We start from the raw sequence: 23541 nt of genomic DNA on the forward strand, positions 1-23541 counted from the left end.
TTTTATTCTTTCTTCAAATTCTTTCCTTCTCATTTTCCTTATTGTAGTCTCTCTGTGACCTTACCTCCCATTATGTCCTTCCCTCCGCCCTTCCACTCCTTCCAACCCGGACCATCGCTCAGGAGCCGGGCCCCGCCAAGGTGACCGTGACCAGCAGCAGCAGCGGAGGCAGCATCCCCTGCCTGCCCAGCAGCATCGCCGGTGCCGAGCGCGTCCCGATGAGTCGGGCCTCGCTGTGGCAGGAAGAGAGCCGCTGGAGCAGGGCCACCATCCCCTGCAGCCGCAGTGCCTCCTGTATCAGCCAGCTGAGCCAGAGCCAACCGGAGTCCAGTATCACTACTCAAGATGGTGAGGACCGAGAAGAGGGCTAATCCTCAAACATAAGAAGGCCCACTGTGGTTATGCACATCTACACAGCTTTAGGAATGTGCACTGTTGTGTTAGCCTGGAGGATTGGGAAGAGAGCAGATTCACATCCTGGCCTTGTGTTACATCAGTGTCACTGTGTCTCATTTCTTCAGACGGCGGCACTGTGAGCACTGGACGTAAAGTACGAGTGGAGAGTGGTTACTTTTCCTTGGAGAAGACCAAGTCTGAGCCTTCTCCCAATTCTGGCCATCTCTCCCAGCCACCCCAGCATCTGCCCCTGTCCTCTTCAGCATCATCATCCTCTTTAGGAGCTCCCAGTTCCAGGTACACCTCCGAATCAGAGCCCCAGACCTCCCCTCATCAGCCCTCCCAAGACCCTCTCCCTTCTCCAGGTTCACTTGTTTCCCCAAGCTACTCCACCATCAGCTCCTCCCAGAGCTCGCTGGATTCTGATCCCAGCGGGGCTACGCCCACCTGGGAGGGGCACAGTGGTGGTGGAGGGGGCTCTGTTAGTGTCAGTGGTGGAGGAGGCAGAGTTGGCAGGTCTGGCAGGGAGTATGCAGCGTTGTCAGATGTGCCAAGGGCTCGTAGGCTGACCTACCGGGAAGCCTTCCGATCAGACAAAAAGCGTCAGGAGCTGAGGACTCGAACACGCAGCCCAGGGAGGGAGGAGGTGGCTCGGCTGTTTGGGGAGGAGCGCAGGTGAGGCTCAGTGTCATGCTCAGCACTCTGCATCAAACGTTATGAAAGTTTTAAGTTCCTTGCAGCTGCTTGTTGAAGAAGAGCATTGAAAACATGATGCATATATAATTTTAATAATTTAACCAGCTTCAGTAATAATCATTAATGGGCCACTGGTTGTTAGTTCTCAGCATAGCTGTAAATCCTGTAGACAGCATGCAGGGTTATTGAGAGTCCCATGCCTTGCCTGAAGAAATCAATATTTTAATTGTTGTAGCGCCCCCTGGTGGCTGTTTCCTTTAAGGCACTCTTTTCTGGGCATCCTCTGTTCCTGCTGCCTTCCCCAGCCTACCAGTGGTTTACCATTAATGATTCAGGATTATTAAATAAATGCATGTGGTGCTTTGTTTTCTACTGCTCTCTACCTTTTGCTCTAGTCACCTTGCTAGTTTGTTTTGTTTCGATCTTTTCCAGGGGCTTCTGAACAGAGCTTTATCTCAACCAACCCTTCCACCCCTGTCCCAATGCTGTTCCCTGCTGGTCACCGCTGATTCCTGCTTTCTATCATTTCATCTCTGCACTGCCTGGGAGCTCACACATGCACTGTTTATCAATGAATGATTTACCATGTGCCTATACGAACTGAGGGATGGTCCTACCGACAGTTGAGGCTTTTCTCCTTTAGCTGCGCTTCATTTCTCAGTTATCTACTCGTTAATCAGTGCAGTGTTTTAAGGTAACGCCAACTGTTGCCATCGCTCTGACTCCTGTGTGTGTTTAATCCGCCATCCTAATAAATTTCCTTTTTCTTCTTAAATTTATCTCTCATCATGTAACGCTACTCCTTATCTTTGATCGTATTTCTGGATGGGTCTCTTTGGAGGTTTTTAATGATGTTTATTTTGAAATCGAGTTAAGATGGTTGCTTGTATTTGCCTTCATATCATGCTTTGATTTTGAAATGCTCTCCTGTTCACGCAGTACTTTGAGATTTTGTTGATATGATTATGCTTTAAATGATTAGTGTTTCGGCATGATGAAAAGCTGTTTTTTTTTTTTTGTTTGTTTTTGGATCACTATAGTGACACAAGACTTTTTGTTGTATTTGTAAAACTAGTGTTTATTGTAAAAAGGGGTCTTTCTTGTCTCTTAGACGTTCTCAAATCATCGGCCGATTCGAGGAAGGCCAACATGTTGAGCGTATGGACACAAGCACCTCCAGTGACCCCTCGGCTGACCCCACACTGAGACAAGGGCGCAGCGAGAGACGCTATCTAGCTAACAAACATGTAGGCCGTTCACTTCATTGATCCTGAGCACTTAAAACCCGTACACACTGAACTGAACTCAAATGGTTTGCATCTCTAGGAAATGTCACTGGATTCAGCAAAGGACCGCTCAGTCCCGGATGTGTCCAGCTCCAGTTTTGCCAACTTAAGAAGAGCCAAGTCTTTGGACCGCAGAGTCACGGAGTCCTCGATGACTGTGAGTGCCGACACTTCTTCTGAGGTGTAAAATGACTTTAACCTGTCCACTAAAAGTCACTGTGGGGTCTCTGAATGAAAATAATACTCCTTTGCACTCAAGGAAGAAGAACATCATCAGTTTTTGTTTGTTTTTTTTATTTTACTGTGAAAGAATTCAGATTTTAACTGAAGAAATTCAACTGCCAACACTTGCATCATTAAAAATAAATGCTATTAAAGCACAGTTTAAGAAGACATCATGACAGCTCTAACCCATAAACACCTAGAGTTACACTGACACTGTCCTCACTTCAGGAGCCAGTTGCAACTTGAGTGCATTCATGTGAGGCCATCCGTTTAAAGACCTGCCACCAATAAAATGCGTCAGAATCTGCAGAAATGTATGTCAGTGAACTTCAGACATCGACGTCAGATCGCATGCAACTCTGAAAGGAGAAGCACAAGAATGTTGCCTCTAATCATAAAGGGATAAAATTAAAACTTGATTTAGGTTTTAATAGGTTAATAGTTGGAAACATGATATGCATATGATCTGTGTTCTGTTTCTGTAACATGCCCTGCTCAGAAGAATGCAAGTATGTGCTGTAAGGTGCATCATTTATTTCAGTTGCATACGTGATCTCATGGGCGATACTTAACTTAAATTCCAACACAAGCTACGTTCCAATTTCTTAAAGTTGAAGCTACCGTCCCGTGTTTCACCCTCATCATTATTGAATGCTTCTGGTTGCTCACGGTCGTATGGGTTATCTTCCTGACGTCTGACTCCTCGCAGTCTGTCCTGAAGGCCGTTCAGGGGCGACTCAGTCAGCGTGTGCTCGGTCTCTCTGCAGCTGCCAAAACCCCCACCCACTCAAACACACCCGTACACATGTACACACCACTGCCGCCACCGCTACTGGCGATTATAAATAGCCGGCGCAGAGGCAGCCTCAGTCGCTGTGCACGTCCCAGGGGCAGAAGCAAGACGCAGATTGTCAACATATGCAGTGAAGGCAGTTAGCCATCAGAATGACTCTCTGCCAGACGGTGACACCACACCTGATGAAGCTCAACAAAAGCAAGGTACTGATGAGCGAGCAGGCGCCAGGGTCTGGAGCGCCACTTTATGCTTTGGGGTCTATAAACAGACTGGAGCTTGGTTTCGATGTGCAGCAGTTTGTGTTTCACAGGGAAAGTCCGGCTCCCGCCAGTAAGTCTCCGCTGAAGCTGGAGCCACTTATGGATTACTGACGCTTGTTGAACTGAGGCGGTTACCCGAATGTAAACAAATGCACGTAAATGCAGCAGTGTTCAGCCAGACCTTTGGTATATTTAAAATACTTGCGGGAGAAATAATCGCCCACTGATGAAGTTGGTACAAAATGTTTAAGAAAAATACAATTAAAACATTTTTTTTTGCATTCCACTTCCAATTAATGTGATTTTTTTTAAGATTTTCAGGTGGTTGTGAGACATTGTTTTCTTCTGTCTTAACTGCAGCCTGATCTGCTGAACTTCAAGAAAGGATGGATGACGAAGTTATACGAAGATGGAGTGGTAATCTATTTTACAATTCTGTTCTCAAATATGGTTTTCTCTCCAGTATCGAATAATATTTACACACTTCGTGACTTTAACTCCATACTTTGTTTTTTTTCTTTAGTGGAAGAAACACTGGTTTGTTCTAACAGACCAGAGTTTAAGGTACTACAAGGACTCAATAGCCGAGGAGGTAAGATGGAAAACTCAGGATGTGTCATTTCATTGTGAGTATCTTTAATAAACCAGGATAAAGGAATAAATAAATATGTTTTTTAGGCTTCTGAACTGGATGGAGAGATTGACCTTTCCACATGTTACGATGTCAAAGAGTTCCCGGTCCAGAGGAATTACGGCTTTCAAATCCTGGTGGGTGCTGATTCTTCATGTCGTCGATAGTCGTGTGTCATCGCTCACCCGCAAGACCGAAACTTATTGTCTGCACAGTTTGGCTCCACTGTCTCCTGCCAATCTAAAAACAGCCACAGATACCATGTGGGGCAACCTTAGGTATCAGGTCTTGCCATTTCTCTTTTTGAAATGATTGTTTGTCTGTCGTGAGGAATGTCACTTGACTTGTCATCCCTCTCTGCGTGAGGCTGACATCATCCCGGTCTAAATATGCTGCAGCCGATGCCAGCGACGCTCGCGTCCTGCAGCATGTGGCCTTCATCTTTCGCGATATGTTTATTTAACCTCTCGCTGCCATTATCCACATTTTGTCGATAGCACTCACCGTAGCCCATGGAAAATACATTTAAAAGTGTTCACGTGTCTCAGAGACATTGCATGAATGAACCAGACACTGCTGTATTCTTAAAATCACATAATCCCTCCGTCATTAAACGCTTTTAGCACTTGTTGCCCGTCAAAATACTTAGTGGTCCTATGTAGTTGCATGCAGCACACTTTGAAGCCAGTGAGGCTTTTGTTTCTGCTACATATAGATATAAGCTCAGAACGCTAATCCTGTGAGAACCGCGGGTCATTTCTTTTGTTTACAGTCTCTTCCCCGGCTATTTTCTAGACAGGAAGTCAGAAATAGAGTAGTGGAGAGGATCGTTGTCTCTTTGGCTGAGAACAACACGGGTTTGGTGTCGAGAAATTAATAACTCCAGTATTTATATCCGCTCTCTGCACACCACGCTCCACACTGGAAGCGCTTGTTGTTAGTGCCTTTGCCCTCCTGCAGCATTGAACTCAATTTTCAATCCACATTCGTTTAATGAAGTACTTGACTTAAAAAAAAAAAAAACAAAAAAAAAAATCTATCTATCATGAAATGGGGCTTTTGTGAGTGTCACCCAGCTGCCACTAGAGGTCTCTGCAGAAAAACGAAAGAGAATTAAAGAAAGAAACCACACTTTACTAATCCACCTGGGGAAAGAACTTCTCTGCATTTAATCCATTCATATACTTGGGGTGATGGGCTGCCACGCTGGGGCAACCGCGGAGCTACTGGGGATTAACGGCCTTCCTCAGGGACTCAATATTAACCTGCAGCAGGATTTTTAATTGTGGCACAGTTATTGTAAATTTGTTCTCTGTCTCACCTTGAAGCTGTTTTCATGACTGTGAGGTAAAGGCATGGTAACATTTAATAGAAATGTTCTGAACTGGGTGATTGTTTCTCATTGCTTTCGAATGACCGGATAGTCAAAAACAAGAAGCAAGGTCTCTCTGCTGAATGTTGAACAAAGCTTACATTGTCTTTGCATGTCCAGCTCTGTACGTCGGTTTCATGCCTTCCTTTAGTATTGAAATGCTGCTTGGATCCACATGTTGCCCAGAGCTGTCAGACATTTATGTGAACTGTCTGTCTGTTTATAGTGTAAAGATGGAGCCTGCACCCTGTCAGCCATGACCTCTGGAATCCGTCGCAATTGGATTCAGGCCATTATGAAGAATGTGCGACCTACTATTGCCCCCGATGTCACCCGGTAATACCCGGCGGGGATTAGCACCTGCCAGTGGCAGATAGAACAACGGCTTTTCTCACTTTGTTTATCATAATGCCTGTCTCCTCCTCACCTCTTCTTTCCCTCTTTCTCTTCCCTTTCACCTGGTATTTTCAACCTGCTTCCAGGAAAAACATCTCTCTGAAACTATCCGTTCTGAAGCCCAGGTTGGAGTGCTTGTGTGTGTGCGTGTGTGTGTGTGTGCGTGTGTGTGCTAAACACCCCTCCTTCTCGAACGGTGATGTAATTGCTCAGCAATGTCAGCCCCAGCGTGTTTGTCGTCCTCCCATATGTCATGTGAATATTGAGTAATGTCTCCCTGTTAAGTTATGCTACTGTGGAGCCACACATCAGCATCCTAGAATAATCTGCCCAGCGCCACGCACGGCTGTTAATCATCACTGTTTCCCCACTGTCCGCTCAAGGTTGACAAAGTCACGATAGGAGAAGTAATTTCATGACCATCTGAGATATAATTCCCCTTTTTTAAAATGACAAAAATGCATCTAAAGAAATTACAACTTTTATTTTACTGATTTTTTTTTTTCTTTTAGAAAAATTTGCGATCCAGATGGCTCGTTACATATGATACTGTATAGACACTGACCTATGTTATCCGAGTCACAGACTTTAATCTGGCAGTTTGTCTCTTACACTGGAGTATGTGTGGTATTTTTGGTATTTCTGCATCGACGCCTCGCAGACACCTCCTGTCCATTCTTTAACACCGTCCCTTCCTCTGCACCCGACCCACACACCCCCCTCCCCGTGCTCCCCGGCTCGCCCACGCAACATGTTGAAAATGGATTTTTTTCTGTCGGTCAGGTTGCTCTGCCCTTTTACTGCCAGCATGCATTTATGAGCAGTTTACTGCCAACACTTTCTTAACATTAAGCTACTGTCTGATTTTTGCTTTAACATAGTAGCTAAATCTGCTATCGGGTAGGATTACTGCAGAATTAGAACTGAAAAGCTGCTTTCAGTCTCTCAGTGTCCTTTTCAATGTTTTGGCATTATTGCTTTGTATTTAAAATCAGGGTATCTGCTGGTCTTGATTCTCTAAATAATTGATAGTTGTGTTTAATTTAGAGTGTGACAAACTAGAAATTGGGATAACTCCTCTATTGGTTGATTTAAATTGACTTTTGAAGTATTTTCCTTTTTATTGCTTTTGTGACACAACAGTATTTTAACACTGAATGAACCGAGTTTATATTTAACAATAAAATTATTTACGTTCAGGCTGCTAAAGACTGCAGTCAAACTTTGTAATGATATTCTAGTTTACCATCAAGCCTGAAAATTTCTGTTAGCAAGAATGTGATTAATGAGAAATTGCCTGAAGTCAAATCAAGCTGGTTTTTTAGAGTCTTATTACAGTTTGATGGACCCTGCAGAAACCCTGGACATGTGCAGTGACTTCAAGCTGCTTAATATGAATGAAATGTTTTCTGTGTCCTTGTTTTGTCCTGTAAAGTCTGATGTTAAAGCTCATATTCGGTGCATAAAGTAACTCTCATTTGTACACTTTTATTAAAATATAATTATGGATATACTGTGATTTTCTTTATCCAGATCCCTCCCCGATGAGACGATTAAGAGCCATGTGATGTTGGAGCCGTGTTCATCGCCAGCTTCTGAGTCAAGCCCCAGTACAGAGGCCCCAAAGTCTGATTCCCTCAGACAGCCGCCGGGAAACAACGCCTCTGCACCTCCCTCTGAGCCACGTAAAAGCCGAGTCCGTGAGCGCCGGCGAGAAGGGCGCTCCAAGACGTACGACTGGACCGAGTTCAAGATGGAAAAAACGCAAAAACCTGTGAAAGAACGAGCGGACACCGTCGACCTCAGTTCGTCCTTCTCTACAACCTCCTCCTACTGCTCCGCCTCCTCGTCGCCCTCCTCCTTAGCGTCCTCTCCAGTCTCTACCTCCTCTGTCCAAACCTCGTCTGTATCGGGCGCTAACCCGCCCTCGATAGCTGAAGATACAGAAAAGGAAAATGCTCGTAAAAGCGTCCCGCCACAAAACGCAACTAGTGCAGCTCACATGCCAAATACTGTAACCGTTACCATTATTTCAGCGCTGAATTCCACGTCACCGGCGCAGTCGTCCGCAGCTGACGGCCAAGAACAAGGAAAGATGGAAGTGGACCACCCTGCTGCTCTGCGTTCAGAGAAGGACGACAAAAAGGACAACAGGAGCCCAGATGTCCGAGAAGAGATCGAGCAGCGATGGCACCAGGTGGAAACCACGCCGTTAAGAGAGGAGAAACAAGTGCCCATCACCACGGCTTTAGCGAACTCCAGCAACTCGGACCGGCTGCCTCCTCATGAGCTTGCTGCGCTGCTGGATAAGGAGGTGTGTTTGTTTGCCCACTGTAAACACTCTTTAGATATTTCAAAAATGTTTAAGACTTGAGTCGCAGGTTTAAACAGTTAACAGTGTGCTATTACAATATATGTAGAATTACAGTATTATGTTTCACTAGTTTCAGTAGCGAGAGTAGCAAGAAGGCTGGAAAAAGAGGTACTGAAGGAAATTGCTGGGATTGCTGATCATTGTACGTATCTTAGAAAATGTGTTGTAGCATCATTTTTTTTTTGTTTTGTCTCCCCGTTTTTGCTCAGTTGGGACAGAAACAGAAGGAACTGGACCGGTTACAGAAGCAGAACAACCTTCTGAAAGAACAGCTGGAGGATGCTCTAGGGAGAGAACACAGTGCCAGGGAAGGCTATGTGCTACAGGTACAACACACACCTTCATCATCTGGTTCTGTTTCATATTAGACACTATGGTTAATATTCTTCAAATATTTCTATAAAGACATCTCAACCTACAGCTTTATTTAGGTTTGTATGAAAGTATAGATACACACAATGTTCTGTATGGCATTTTTGGTTAATGGATTGAACTCAATACTGTTCCACTGTAACTTTTGAAAACTCTACTAACAGGTGTGGGTGCTTATTCTCTCAGACTTATGAGCATGGTTGCGGTGTTCTTAGCATGTGTTTTCACTAACTTTTGACGGAGTTTCACATCTCCTGGGAAAATAACTGATTTGATCTGATGTGTTTAAGGTAAGAAACATGATCACAAAGCCTTGCGCTGTGCTTTTTCTTTCTGTTTGTGTGTGTGCTTGTGTGTGTGTGTATGTGTGTGTGTGTGTGTGTGTGTGTGTGTCCCTTCACCAGCTTGTTTTCTGTATGCCTTGGGTTCAGAACTGCATGCTTTAACCAGTGTTTTTTCTTTGTGTTGTGCAATTTTAAGTCGTATCGAAATTGGAATTTGTTCTTCATATTTTTATGAAAAAGGTCACCAATTAAATTCTTGATTTTTGTTTTTGGATGGAATTTTGGTTTCCAAAGTGACCTCTGAAAAAGCACAGTGGAAGCTTGGAGGACTCAACTAAAGAGCTTTGATAACAAGAAAGGACAAAACCTTATTTTCCCGGTAAAATCCGAGATGTGGTTCTCCATATGTGGTTGGAGAATTAAAGTCATATCATTAATGAAACTGTCTCATCAATCTCTTTCAAGAGTGCACCACCTCCTTCCTCTTCGCCGCACAAAGTGCCGTTCCAACACTTGCACAAGCTGAATCAAGATTTGCATGGCGAGTTGGAGTCGCAGAAGCGGAAGCAGGACATTGCTCAGCAACAGATCCGCACCTTAAAGAGAAGCTACACTGAAGCCAAGGATGCCGCAGATCGTCACGAGTGCGATATTCAGGCTCTGCAGGCCAAACTTGCGTCTGCGATGGCTGAAATCCTCGCCAGCGAGCAGGCAGTGGCGCGAATGCGAAACGAGCTGAAGATAGAGCAAGACCGTTCGAAAGAGCACGAGGAGGAGTACGCCCGTGGCGAGGCCACCCTGCGGGCTCAGCTGAGAGACAGCGAAGACAGGCTCCGTGAAGTCGAGGCCAGCCTGCTGGAGAGGAACCAGGCCCTCCGACACCTGGAGCACCAGCAGGCCCTGCAGCGTGACCACATGAGGGAAATACAGAGGCTGCAGGACAGGCTGGAAGAAGTGACCGCTCGACTAAAAGCAACCGAGGAGGGCCAGGCGTTGAAGGAGGAGCGCCTCAGGAAGGAGCAGAGTAGCATGCAAGAAAGTCACGAGCGGGAAAGGCAGACTCTGTGTAGGAGATTAGCCGAGGCTGAAACCGCACAGAAGGAAATAGAGGAGAAGCTGGTGGAGGCCGAGCAGCAGGTGGAGGCCTTGTTAAGAGGCAGGCGGGCCTCCGGAGGGAAAGAAAACAGGGAGGAGATGCTGAAGTTGCAAGAGGAGCTGGCCCAAAAGTCCGGCGTGATTGATTCGCTGAGGGAGAGTGTGCGTCGGCTCGAGGAGGAGAAAAGCCATCTCACCTGCCGCTGTCAGGAGCTTCTCAACCAGATTGCCGAAGCGGATCGAGAGGTGAATAAGCTTCGCAACCGTCTGGAAACAGAAGAGGCCGATTACTACACTCTGGAGCACTCATATGAAAGGGCTACTCAAGAGTTTCAGAAAATGAGCAAGTTCCTCAGAGAGAAAGAGGAAGAGATCCGGCAAACTAAAGAGATGTATGAGAGGCTGATGGAACGCAAGGAAGAAGACCTGAAGAGGCACTTGTAAAAATGACCGCACTTGGAAACAGCTTAGAGGAAACTGAGCAGAAGTTGCAGGCTAAGGAGGAGCTCCTTTGCCAAATGAGTCAAAGCCTCTTGAATAAGGTTGAGCCGTGCACGGCTGAAATGGATCTGCAGGCTAAGCTAGTGGTCGCTGAAGACCGCATTGCAGAGCTGGAGCAGCACCTCGACGCCCTGAAGCTCGGCTATGCTGACCTGCGAATGGAAAAGCAGCAGCACCTTCCGGAGCAAAACAAGAAGGGAAGAGCTAAACTGTCCTCCTCCATGTCGACACACTCCGCGCTTTCTCGCCTTGATAAATCCACAACAGAGGATTTCCCAGACGAGAAAGAATCTCAAGCTAAGAGACCAAAAATACGATTTTCCAGTATTCAGTGCCAAAAGTACATGAGTTTTGAAGGCGTGGACACTGGCCGTGTGAGCGGTGCCTTTGTAGACGTAGGACAGAAAGGAAACCAGGATATAAGCGAGGATGTCCAAGTGACAGAAGGAGACGTCCCCTCTGATGTTGCATTCCCACACAGTAGTGACCCAGAGAAGTTTATCGCCATCATACATGCTCTAGAAACTAAACTGCTAGCCACTGAGGATAAGCTAAAATGCCTCACACAGAATCTAGAAGTTCAGCAATTAACACAGGCAGAAGAAAAGTCCCAGGTGGGACAAAAAGTGACAGAAACAAAGAAAGAAATGAGTGGAGAAAGCGTGACAGACAACAGTGCTGCCATCAGGCATTACAACAACGCTCTGGTGTGTGTGGAGAACAGCCGCGAGAAAGTGAAAGCTATTCTAAGTGGCTCCCATGACACCACCGATTCTCAGCTTCACTCTTTATCGGAGATAGAGAGTGACTTGTTCAATGCGTCTCTGTACATCCGCCAAGGACAAAAGACAGAGGAGCAGTCATCTGCTGTCCATCAGCAGCAAACTCCTGAAACTATAGATAATGAGGCATTGCATCTCTTTGCAAAGACTTTGTCTTTTGAGGCAGTTGTTTTGAATAAAATGTCTTTGTTAATTCAGACTTCAAAGTCTGACCTGTTACAAACGCTTGCTGAGGTGTGGGAAGAGATAGAGCAGATTAAAAGGAGTGACAGAGACTGCTTAGCTGTAGTTTATGCGGACGTATTGACCAGGAAGTTGATGTTAGAGAGTGCTTTTTGGAAAGAACTGGAGAAAACTGAAGCCGCCGTGGCGAAATCCAAAGAGAGCAGCGTATCGGCTGATGTAGATATTGATGCAACTGTTGTCTTCAACACAGTTGTTAAAGCAGAATTAGCCTACTCCATTCAAAACCTGAAACTTTGCTACGAAGAAAAATTCAAAGTACTTCAAAGGGAATTGGCCGAGGCCCATAATAACTTATATCAAAGGGAAATGGCTTTGAAAACAATTATCGAAGCTTCCAAAAGGCCTGACTTGAAAAGTGTCATCAATGAAGTTAAAAATAACTTTGGGTTAAGCAAACAGAAGCTGGCTGACATTCGTCCCCCTGAACTGGCTCCATACATGGAGCAGATTGAAACGGAAGAAGCTAAAGACCTGGCAGAGGAAATTGTTGATAGACACTTGGCTGGCGAAATGCCTTCTTGTGGCGTAGACTCTGTCGAATCATTGAAAAATGCACACGATAACCTGGCGAATGAGCTTCAGAGACAAGCAGCCATCCTTCACAAGTACGCTCAAGAGATAGAAAGCGGCGGAAGCCCTCCCGGGTTGTTGAAAATGATCCGTGCTTTTTTAGGGAACCAAAGTACCCAAAGCTTCGCAGGCACGTCTCTTTGTATGCGTGAAGCCCTGATCCAGGCCCAGGTGGCGTACGTGGCATGTAGGCTGCGGGCCATGCACGAGCAAGACCTGGGCTGGTGTAAACAGACCGGCCAGAACATGGACGCTCTAGTGCAGCAGCACGCCCGCAACGTGACGGCGATCCAAGAAAAATACGAAGCGTCGCTGCAAGAGGAGCGCCTGACCTTCACTCAGACCCTGACCAATCTGCAGAAGGAGAATCAAACGCTCAAGAGTGAGATCAGCAAGCGTATGAACCAGCTCTCCCAGCAGCAGGAACAGAAGGCTCTCCTGGAGAAGCACTTTCAGAAGGAGACCAAAGATCTGAAGCAGAGGCTCGAAAAAGAGCTCAGCCAAGCAGAACAGGGCCGCGCCTCCACAGAGATGGCGCTCGTGGAGACGGCGGCGGACAGTCAGCGGAAGCTGGAAGTGCTGCTGGTGGACATGGACACCATGGAGGAGCAGCACGAGAATCACGTCAGGAAGCTGGAGGAGCAGTTCGAGCAGAGGATCTGTGAGCTGCAGCATCTGCACAAAGAGGAGATTGAAAAGTTACATTCTCAGTACGTGGAAAATATTCAGAGCGTCATAGATCGCCGGGCGGACAAAGAAAGCCCTGAGAGTCCACACTCGCCCCCTTGTGAGGAGGCCGCCACGCCAATGGAGGAGGAGGAGCAGGGGAAGGGGATGTCCGAGGTGGACTCCATGGTGGTTCTGAAGGACCGGATTCAGGAGCTGGAGACTCAGATGAATAACATGAGGGACGAACTGGAGAACAAGCATCTTGAGGGAGATGTGGCCAGCCTGAGAGAGAAATACCAGAGAGACTTTGAAAGTCTTAAGGTTTTTGCTCTTTCATTTTACCTTATTTAAAACCTTCATTTCAGAGGAGCGAGTTAGAAATGAATAGAGACGTAGCTAAATCACTGACTTTGTTTCTGATTCCTAGTCATGTTTACTGATCATGTGAATTGGGAAATGGTGTGACTTGAATTTGAGAAACTTTGTTTTCAGTGCGAACTGTAGCAGAGGGTGTAACCAGCGCTGTGATGGATGTCAAGGCATTTTGTTTGTATTGTTTTCAACTGAACACGCAACTTCAGGTGTTTATAAACTGCTAATGCAAAGTTTCAGTTTTATTTTTTTACAGCGAGGTTGACCTTTGTCATTCATCTGCCTTTTCGCTCTATTATTTTCAAAATAGGGATTGTACAAAATCTATAAATCCCTCAGAGATAGTGAGCCCACCTCTTTATTGAGATTATAGCTCTTTCACATGCTTTTGTTTGAGGTCAGTAGATGATCACAGTGGCGTTAAGGAATCATAGGCTTACAATTTGGCAAATCACTGTGAAATCGAGTGTTTTAAATTCAGCATTTCCAGCAGTGCATTGAAACCTCACAGCTCTGTTTTCACCCAGTGTTTCAGTTTAGAACCAAAGACCTCAAGTATCGTTTGTGTGCATCGCCTTCTATCAGATTTATTCAAATTATATCAGTCTATAGAAATAAACTGATTCCGGTGGATTAATGTGGCACGTCCACGGCAGCTTACAGATCGCGTTGAACCAATCTGCTGTGACTAAGCAGCAAATCATTAGGGACAGCTTCACCTGATTTTACCAGATTTTTTTTTTTCCTAACCACTTTTTCCGCAACATTTCCTCTTCGCTTGGGCGTCAGTGAACATACCATTTCCCAAATTCGGTTTCAGAATATACTAGTCGATAACAGTGAGAGTGTATCAGTTATAATGCAGCTTTGTTCATCTAGATTTCCACTTCTTAACTGACTCTGTTACTAACATAGCTGTCTTTAGATGACAAAATACTTGCATGGCTTCTGTCACTGAATTTGCATGCATCTGAGTGGATTTACAGTAGACACTGCACTTTACCTCTAGTCACAAGTAGACATTTATGGGTGAACGATGGCACACTGTAGCGTTGATTCTTTCTTACTGTAGGCCACGTGTGAACGCGGCTTTGCTGCAATGGAAGAAACACACCAGAAGGTGATAGAAGACATCCAGAGGCAGCATCAGAGGGAGATTTCCAAACTGATGGAGGAGCGAGAGAGACTGCTGGCTGAGGAGACGGCTGCCACAATTGCTGGTGAGCCCTCTGTCCTCCACTACCTCAAAATTCCTCTACTGAGAACCAAGATGCGCAGATATTAATCTTCTATGTGTGATCTGACTTTATTTTAGCTATTGAAGCTATGAAGAATGCACACAAAGAGGAGCTGGAGAAGACCCAGCGCTCCCAGCTGAGTGGACTGAACTCTGACATTGATGAGCTTCGCTTACAATACGAGTATGTTTTAACTCTCTAAAGATGTGGGAAACTTTCTAATGAAAGTTTCCAACATCTGATGGAAATCCAGACTAATGCTGAGGTAATCTGACTGTCCAGGGAGGAGCTGCAGTCCATCCAGAGGGAGCTGGAGGTGTTGTCAGAGCAGTACTCTCAGAAGTGTCTGGAGAACGCTCACCTGGCTCAGGCGCTGGAGGCCGAGAGGCAGGCCCTCAGGCAGTGTCAGAGAGAGAACCAGGAGCTCAACGCTCACAACCAGGTCCCGAGCCTCATACCTGCACATACGTTGCACGTGGATCCATTTCTCCCCACGGGTTGAAGAATGACTTCCTCGCTTTCCACAGGAATTGAATAACCGGCTGACTGCAGAGATCACTCGCATGCGCTCCTGCTTCAGCGGCGAAACGGCCCTGTCCCCGGTCACTCAAGGCAAAGACGTGTATGAGCTTGAGGTACGTCTCAACATGCAACACACTCCAATACATCACATAACATGGATTTAAATATCTCTTGGTTTATTTTTTTGTTTTTCTGTAGGTGTTGCTACGGATCAAAGAATCAGAGATCCAGTACCTTAAACAGGAAATACACTCTTTGAAAGATGAGCTGCAGTCTGCTTTGAGGGTAAAGCCACACTATTGAACCGTCTGTCTCATCATGTGAGAATGTAAAAACACTCAGAGGCTGTGTTTTGTATTTCTTTGTCTAGGACAAGAAGTACGCCACCGACAAATATAAGGACATCTACACTGAGCTCAGCATCGTGAAGGCCAAGGCCGACTGCGACATCAGCAAGCTGAAGGAGAAGCTGCTCATGGCCACCGAGGCTTTGGGCGAGAGGACGGTGGATGGAACTGTTACATCTGGATACGGTGAAGAATTCCACATTTCCAACTTTTCCAACTCATTTCATTGTGTTCAGTTCATTTTTTTTTTCACACAGTTAGAATTTATTTGCTGCAGTTCACTTTTATCATTTGATAAGAAGCCACAGTGGTTTGTGTGTTTGCTGGTGTACGATGATAATAATACCCCTTCCTTGTGTTTTATAGACATCATGAAATCAAAAAGTAATCCAGATTTCATGAAAAAGGAACAATCAACAGCCTCCAAGCCGGCAAGAGGCGTAAGGTCAAAGGTGAGAGTCACATTTCATGAAACTCACCTCCATTCTTTAAACCGAAGACACTCTAGAACTTAAAATTTCAGTTTGTTGTGTGATCTTTTCTCCGTTTATTGTGCCACTGAGCCGCCCTCGTATCGTAAAACCGTCTTTATAAGTCGGACGTGATGTTGTTTTTATAAATGGAGTTTTGACGTGTCTGTTTTGTCCATCAGTCTGTCACTGAACAGGTTTCTTTGGATAGCTGACACTCCCATTGTGGGGTGATTCCCCCTCCCCAACCCCTGCCCCAAGACGTGCTGTAGGTATAGCATGGAGTAGCCCACAAGCATGCCGTACTGACCCCTGCATGACCTCCCCCCCTCCCCTCACCTCACCCCAAAAACACTCCCTTCTTCTCCCTTCTCTTCACAACCAGAAGCCGGTGCAGTGTCTCCTCTCTCTTGAATATCACAGGTGTGACTGTGGTTGGGTAAACTTTGGTCTAACGATGCATTTCCACTTCATCCTCCCCTGTAAATGCAGCAGTTGATATGAAGAAAGCATCAATCCTCCTGATCGTTCAGTTACTGAATGATGGGATCCTTGAGAAAGGAATCTCGACTGTCCTTTAGTCACTCGTACCTGCATTGTTTTTCTTTGTTCGTACTGTTTGTGTGTTTTTAAAATGTGTGTCGTGGTGTTTGTGTGTCGTTCACACTAATTCACACTTTGTAACGTGAACATTCAAACTAAGCACGAATACTGAGGAAATTTGTGTTTGATGGATTATTTGTTGCAGCAGTGCTTCTCTGTTTAAGATCTTTTACCACTGGAAATCCTGAGTGTTTCCCTTTCAGATTGTGTTGCATTTGAAATCAACAGGCATTTGTGGGATGAGCAGCAGTGCTGAGTGAGTCAGCAGCCTTTTGTTTTCTGTTTGAGCTTCTGGCATCCACAGGGGCTGACAGCTCCAAAGGTCGTAGTAGTACATGTTGTACAGGTTAATGATGCTGATGGTGCTGCCTCTGCTGCTCACCCCACACATGATGTAAAGGGACAACAGCCAGCTTTCAGATGGTTTAAGATTAATTTTAAAGAACAGAAACTGTGTTAGAAGAGAGAAACGATCTGCTAAACACCAATTACCTCACTTTTCTACATAGTTTCTCTTCCTGGGTTTTTATTTTTTTCTTTAAAGGCCCCATGAAACGGACGCCAGGGTGGTGTCTGATCCTGCAGGTGGAGGAGGCATGCTCGAGATTTAATTGATATCTTTAGAAACCAGTTGCAGTAAATGTGAACTGATATCTGAACCCGATTCGATTGTCTGGGGTGAAGAAGACAGTTCTACTTCAAATGAATAAGAGCAGCTGAATAAAAGCTAATGAAGAATTGGGATAAGTCATAAAACTCTTGACAACATTAGACATAATTTGATACCGAGATAAAAAAACTGGTTGAATATGTTTTCCATTTTATGGGGTCTTTAAAAAGGTGAACCAAAACCAGAAACGAAACTTCATCTGTTGTCTCTCTCTGTACATTTATAAAGAATTCCCTCCTTTGTTTTTATCGTTCACAGAGCCTGAAAGAGGGGCTAACCGTGCAGGAGCGCATGAAGCTTTTTGAGGCAAAAGATTCCAGAAAGATCTGAGTGTAAGTCCCCTGAGGGCTGTTTCCTCCCGCCTGGCCTTTATTTGTGCGGTCACTTTGCCACAAGCAGAACCAGCTGGAGACTCTGACAGCAAACAGCAAGAAATATGGAATATAAAATATCTCATCTGGATTTGGACCTACTGCTACCGTGCTTCTCATAAGTTGTCATACTCTTATTATTATTATTGATGTTTGTTTTTTTTTTTAAGTGCAAAAAAATTGTTTTACAGAATCAAACGTGTGTACGGTTTATTAAAAAGTGACATAGATGTTATAATCTGGCCAAGTTGGAGATGTGTCAAATAAACTGTGAGAGGGATGCGTGACGGCGTTTATCTTGACCCTCCAAGATGCCAAAACAAGACAGCAATACACACTATAAATAATATATATTTCCCAATATGAACTACGTATCTGCTGTATTTTATCATTACAGTGTCTATATCTCAGAATTTTTAATGTTTTGATGTTGCACCGGTTGTGTTGTACATAACTACTGGATACATGTAGAATATGATTTGATATTGATTGTTGGGGCATCTGCTGTATTATAACTATGGTTTGATTGATAGTGAAAAGCAATGTGATCCTTGCTTGTGTATGAGAGTTTTTTGGTTTTTTTAAGGAGTGTTTGTGTGAAGAGGGGTGGACGGGAGAGTGAGATTGCACTTGTCACTTGACTACTTGAGGAAGCTTGTTTTTTTTTTTTTCTTCTTCTTTTTTTTTGTCTCAAATTGGTGTAGTGACTTCAACTCAATTACTGCAGTGCAACCAAACATCTGGACTCTTGTCATATTTAGTGAACAACGGTGACTTGTTGGTGATACTGGATTTTTAAATTGCTTTCTTCAAACTTTGTGTTTGCTCAGTTTTGACTTTGGTGTGATTAAAATCATCTCAAAAACCTGAAACTCATTGGAACTTTGCATGACTGTACAGTATAATTTGAATTGCAGAACGATAGCTCATTATTTTTCCCTACTTTATGCTTTAGTGTGAACCTCTTAACACTATTAAGCTTTGCTTTTGCAAGTCCTACTGTTTAGATGTTGAGATTGAATTGTTTTACTGTAAGCAATAGTCTTGAAGCACTTGGCCCAGTCCCTGACCTCTCACTGAAATCTAGTCGTGCCTCAACTGAGTGAAGAGTATGAACACCCATGAAACCTGTGCAGCTATGGATACACACTGTATAGTATTCAATCCACGCCTTGTACATATATATATGCCTACACGGAAGACTTCTGTGTTTTTTGTTTTAAACTTGTACCTTGCTCACTAGCTCTATATGAAATATATATGAATATTTTTTATTTTCATTTGAATGTATACCGTCAAATAAATGAAGTGTTTGGAAATGCTCACGGTCCATTTCTTCCCAACATGTTTTTTTCCTGTGGAGTCTTGGTGATGATGAAAGTAAAGACTAAACACACTCTGAAGTGTAAATATTCAAAAGGAAACTGACTTCATGTGAATGATGTTTTAACTTTGTACTTAAAGCTCTTTATCAACTTCAAACTATTTGAGTATCAGTACACACACACACGACAGAAAATCTATTCTTTGTCTGCTACAGCTTACAAAGCAATTTATGTTTTTAGTAAATGTCCTGTGATTGTTGATTATTTATCCAGAAAAACTAAGATGAAAATGAAATGCATTTAATAAATTTGTGATTAGAAAAACTTATTTGATTATTTTTAAAGACTCTTTGTCTAACATCAAAATTACTAGTTTTAAATTTCTGCTTTCACTGAGAAATGTCTAAACAAGTATGTGGAATGATATAACTCTAAAATATCTAAATTATTGTATGGTTTATTTGATATTTGTCTCAGTGCATCATCAACCATAAGTAACTATCAGAGTTTTCTTTGTCATGCTTAACTTTCATACATAATGCAAACTAAAAACAAAGCAATATTCTGAGGTCCAACTCATTAAATGAAAACTGAAATGTGATCTGCAGATCTCACAGACTCATATTTAATTCGCAATAAGTCATCAGAATGTGTGAATAAGACATTTACGGTAATCACTGGATGCCTGCAGAGATTCCAGAAGACAACTGTCCACAGGAGGGCGCTCTCACCTCAGGACTGCAGATGTGTGCACGTGCAAAAAAAAACCAAAAAACAAAAAAAAAAGAATAAAACACTTAACATTATAGATTTCAAAGCTTCACTTTTGAGTTGAAGAAATCAAAATACTACTAAAAAATTACTATTATTCCAAACACCGGTTTTTTTTTATTTTTCAGAGAGATGTGTTAACATATCTTTGAATTTCTAACCTAATTCCTCAGAGTAGCACTTTCTTCTTTCTTCAATTTTCTGTTGCGCTGTTACTGTGAAATTTGCTGTGAGAATGAGGAGACAGTCGTTCTGACCTATTCAGGCCGAGCGTCCACTGACGGCTGTCCCGGTCTTGACGCTTGACCTTTGCCGCTGTCGGCAGTGTGATGGCGGTGAAGGGCCGGAGCAGGCCGGGCAGCCCGACACTCGGCCCTCCTCGGGGCAGACAGGCAGGCCTGTGTCTGGTCAGTGTGGAGCGGAGGCCTGCGGCCCTGACCTTTATCCAGGAGGCCTGCTGGATTCAGGAGGAGAGTTCAGGTAAGCGTTTAGCTCAAGGAGATCCTTCACCTTTAACAGGTTTTTACAACCAGGCAGTACTGCCACCTTCCATTTGTTTGCCTCTGTCTTCTTTATGTACATCTCTTTAAACTTGAATTTTACCTTTTCATCGTTTTTCCTTAGTTTTTAATTTTATTTTTAATCTTTTCACTGTGCTGTTTTCAGGAACAAACATGAAACCCTTTGTTTTTAGTCCATTTACTCAAAGGAATACAGTGTATGTCGCACATTTTTATTTTCATCAGGCAAAATGATGCAGCCCATCGTCCTTATAAAAAAAACATCACCATTTAAAACACTTTACAATAAATACATTTTCAGTCTTTACAATATTCACAAATCCTATCAGAGGACTACCTCTCAGATTTCAATGCTTATCCAAATTATCCAAATAGAAATAACTAACGTTATATTTGTGAATCGAAGAAGGACCTTATTCCAACAATCAATGTCCTCAGTGCATTAAAAAAAAAAAAAAAACGAAAACTTTATTTTTCAAATTTTCATTCATTCTCTGTTTGTCTTATAAGGTGCAAAATATTTGAGGTTTTTTTTAGTGAAAGTAAACTGAGAATAAGAGTGACAGTCTTCAGAGTCATGCCAGTCACCGTGAGTCCGTCAGACCGGACTTCAGTTGTCGGCCGCTGTCAAAGGGCTCGGAGGACACTGGGTCTCCAGCCGCTGTATGGACGGCGGCCTCTTCGGGGGCTTGGCGGAGGAGGGGATGTCGGTGAACACCACCGAGCGGCCGTCGGGGCAGAGCAGCACGCTGGAGTCCGCCTCACACTTGGTGGTTCTGCCGGGCCACAGGGCCTCGGCCGGGCTGGGTCTCAGGCCCAGACCGGCCGGAGAGAGGACCTCGGCGCTCATCACCGACGCCTGGCTCATCTTGATCAGCATGTCCAGCGACTGCTTCCGACTTTCCAGCGAAGCCTTCATCACCTTCCTCTCGCACTCGTCCTCATCTTCCTCCTCCTTCCTCTCGTCCAGCTCCTCGTCCTCCTCCTCCGTCTCGGTCATGGTGTCTTTACAGCTTCCCTCCTCTCTCGCGCTCTGGTCGCTCACGGAATCCGTGGCGTCCCTTTTGACCGACAGGTCGAGCGGCCCGTCGCTCTGGCGGGCCGTCCGCTCCAGCGCCTGGTGGATGTGCGAGAGCTCACTGCGGATTTTGTTCAGGTGTTCCCAGAGGTGCCGCTGGGCTGGAAGGTCCTGCTTTTCCAGGTGGGAGATTTTGCGTTCGGCCTCCTGATACTCCTGCAGAGCTTTGGAGAGGTCGCTGAGGAGAGCGGCGACCGACTCAGAGGCTCCTTCCCCAGTCGTCCTGACACCCGTCGAGTCCTGGCTGTTCGGCCCCCCGTAGCTTGAAAGAGAAGATGTCTCAGTCTTTGGACTGGCGAGAGGATTGTTGCTCCATATTTCATTTGACCGAGAGTGCTGCTGAGGATCCTGGGAACTGGGAAAAGAGAGAGAATTATAGATTTTCTGGAATCATTAAAAGTGATTTTTAAACTCAGAGACGTTTTTTTACCTGCTCTGGAGGAGAAGCTTGTCTGCAGTCATGTTGAGAGTCGAGGCAGCTTGGATGTTTTTCAGGAGGTCCAGAGTGAAACCCGCGGCGGGTTTCTTCTCCGGGGGTCCCTCGGGGTTTCTCAGTGCGGCCGTCCTCTTGAGACTCCAGCCTGCTTTTCCTTCCTTGGCAGTGGCCTTCACGCTGTCCCCCACCCTGTAGCCCGGCTCGGAGGAGTCCTCCTGAGGCGACGCCCACCCGGCCGGGGAGACAGTGGTCCCTGGCCGCAGAGCAGGCACTTTCCACAGATTGACTTTGGGCTGGAATCCAGACAGTGGACTTGTTTCCAGGCTGTTTGTTGAGGCCTTGAGAGATTTGCCGGCGTCGCTCTGGCTTGAGGCGGGCCCGAACGCGTGCTCATACAGGAAGGGGTAGTAGAGGCGAGGGGGGATGAGGGGTCTGTCCGAGTGCGTGCTGGAGGCCGGGTGCATGAGCTGAGCGGCCGACGCCAGGAACGGGAGCTGTGCGAGCTGCGCGTGAGTCTGGGCGGTGATACCGGAGGCTGCCGAGGGAATCGCTGAATTCATGTAGGAGAAAAGGCTGGGGCTGATTGGGTAACCGACGCCTAGCACTGACAGGTTGAGTCCGGTGGGATCCTGGTAGTCCACCAGGTTTGGCGGCGGAGGGTAGCAGGGGATTGAACCTCCCACTCGAGGCTGAGCGCCCTCTGCTTTGGCCTTGGTGTGGCTGGACGCCAGCAGCCGCCACTGCTCGGAGAGCAGACCCGGAGCCGTCAGACACGTCTTTGAGAGCTTGTAGTGCCTCAGCTGGGCCTCCACCTCCACGGAGCGAGCTCGTAAAAGCTGATCTTCAAGCGAGAGCATGTCGGCCATGAGCAGCTCCGATTCGGGCTGCTTGGTCTTTTTGGCAGCCGATTCCGCCGCGTCTCCTCTGCTGCCGTTTTCTTTGGTCATAGCGCTCATCTCCGCTCCCTCCCCGCGTCCTGCGTCCTCCTCCTCGTCGGCCCCGTGGTTTTCCCTGCCCTCACCTTCCTCCTCCTCAGACCTGCGTTGCCCCTGCTTGTCCTCGGCGCGCATCGCCTGCTCCAGCTCCTCTTTCGCCGCGCCGTGGAGTCCGTGCGCCTGCTGGAAGGGCCGCAGCTGCTCCGGGTGCAGGATGTTGCCTTTCTTATAGGGCCAGTCTGACTCTATGAGCAGAGACAGGGAGTTTTTGCACAGGCTGTACTTCATGTGGTTGTACAGGTGGGACTTCTCCATGCAGGTGAAGGGACACTGGAAGCACTTGTAGTTGTAGGGCTTCCCCCATGGTCTCGGGATGTAGTGGGGCTTCTTTGGCTTGCGCTCTTTGTGCTTGCTGGCCGAAGTCACTTTGCAGGTGTCGTCTTTCGACATGGTTGAGTCTTCAGGCGAGAAAGAGCTGAATCGTGTGGCGGTGGTCAGTCAAGCTACACTTCTCATTTCATTTGATGCAAGTTTTCCCTTCAGTCCGGTGATGAATCAGTTTCCTGATGAATCAAGCCTGTGAAACAAACAAGAAATTCAAACGAGTGATAAAGCTGAGTGTTCACTGAAGGGTGGCCTGTATCATTATGCACATATGTGTGTATTGCAGGAGCACATTTGTTGTCTGCCTAAGCTGAGGGTTGCCACTAACCTAACTGCAGGGAGGCCCACGCTGCTCCCTTCTCACTGTACCTGCCACTGCTCATTAGTTCCAGTGCAGCACCAGGCCCGAGCGGGGCCCAGGGCTGCAGGGGGGGGCAAACAGGGTCGGCACAGGGGACTCAGCACCTGTGCAGGGAGGATGGGGGGGGGGGGGGGGGGGGGGGGGGGGGGGGGGGGGGGACTTCACGACAGTCGCAGGCCTGCTTGA

General features: G+C 45.8%; 2 protein-coding genes across 2 annotated transcripts in view; one reads left to right on the plus strand and one right to left on the minus strand.

The window, feature by feature from the left end:
- The window catches only part of LOC115393440 (myosin phosphatase Rho interacting protein), a 43726-nt gene extending 24861 nt beyond the window's left edge, over positions 1–18865 (plus strand). Inside the window, 21 exon segments of the mRNA XM_030098432.1 lie at positions 48–348; positions 522–1071; positions 2204–2339; positions 2419–2535; positions 4020–4076; positions 4183–4251; positions 4338–4427; positions 5889–5998; positions 6145–6183; positions 7592–8372; positions 8642–8758; positions 9554–10610; positions 10613–13272; positions 14396–14543; positions 14639–14744; positions 14844–15003; positions 15089–15196; positions 15282–15368; positions 15454–15616; positions 15797–15882; positions 17432–18865. Coding sequence (XP_029954292.1) covers positions 48–348; positions 522–1071; positions 2204–2339; positions 2419–2535; positions 4020–4076; positions 4183–4251; positions 4338–4427; positions 5889–5998; positions 6145–6183; positions 7592–8372; positions 8642–8758; positions 9554–10610; positions 10613–13272; positions 14396–14543; positions 14639–14744; positions 14844–15003; positions 15089–15196; positions 15282–15368; positions 15454–15616; positions 15797–15882; positions 17432–17503 — 7014 coding nt within the window. The 3' untranslated portion in view covers positions 17504–18865.
- Positions 18866–20771: 1906 nt separating this feature from the next.
- prr35 (proline rich 35) lies at positions 20772–23060 on the minus strand. The gene is made up of 2 exons (XM_030098391.1): positions 21670–23060; positions 20772–21594 (listed from the first exon to the last, which is right to left on the minus strand). Exons 1-2 carry the CDS (start codon positions 23058–23060, stop codon positions 20772–20774), a joined length of 2214 nt encoding a protein of 737 aa, XP_029954251.1.
- Positions 23061–23541: the final 481 nt, after the last annotated feature.

The sequence above is a fragment of the Salarias fasciatus genome, chromosome 8 (assembly GCF_902148845.1).
Source record: "Salarias fasciatus chromosome 8, fSalaFa1.1, whole genome shotgun sequence".
Taxonomy (NCBI): domain Eukaryota; kingdom Metazoa; phylum Chordata; class Actinopteri; order Blenniiformes; family Blenniidae; genus Salarias; species Salarias fasciatus.

What these genes read in the sequence shown, in the direction of transcription:
- prr35 (XM_030098391.1), bottom strand. Translation starts at nt 23,060, where the DNA reads ATGTCGAAAGACGACACCTGCAAAGTGACTTCGGCCAGCAAGCACAAA. An exon ending in AAGCTTCTCCTCCAGAGCAG is followed by an intron (nt 21,595 to 21,669) that starts GTAAAAAAACGT and finishes CTCTTTTCCCAG; the next exon opens with TTCCCAGGATCCTCAGCAGC.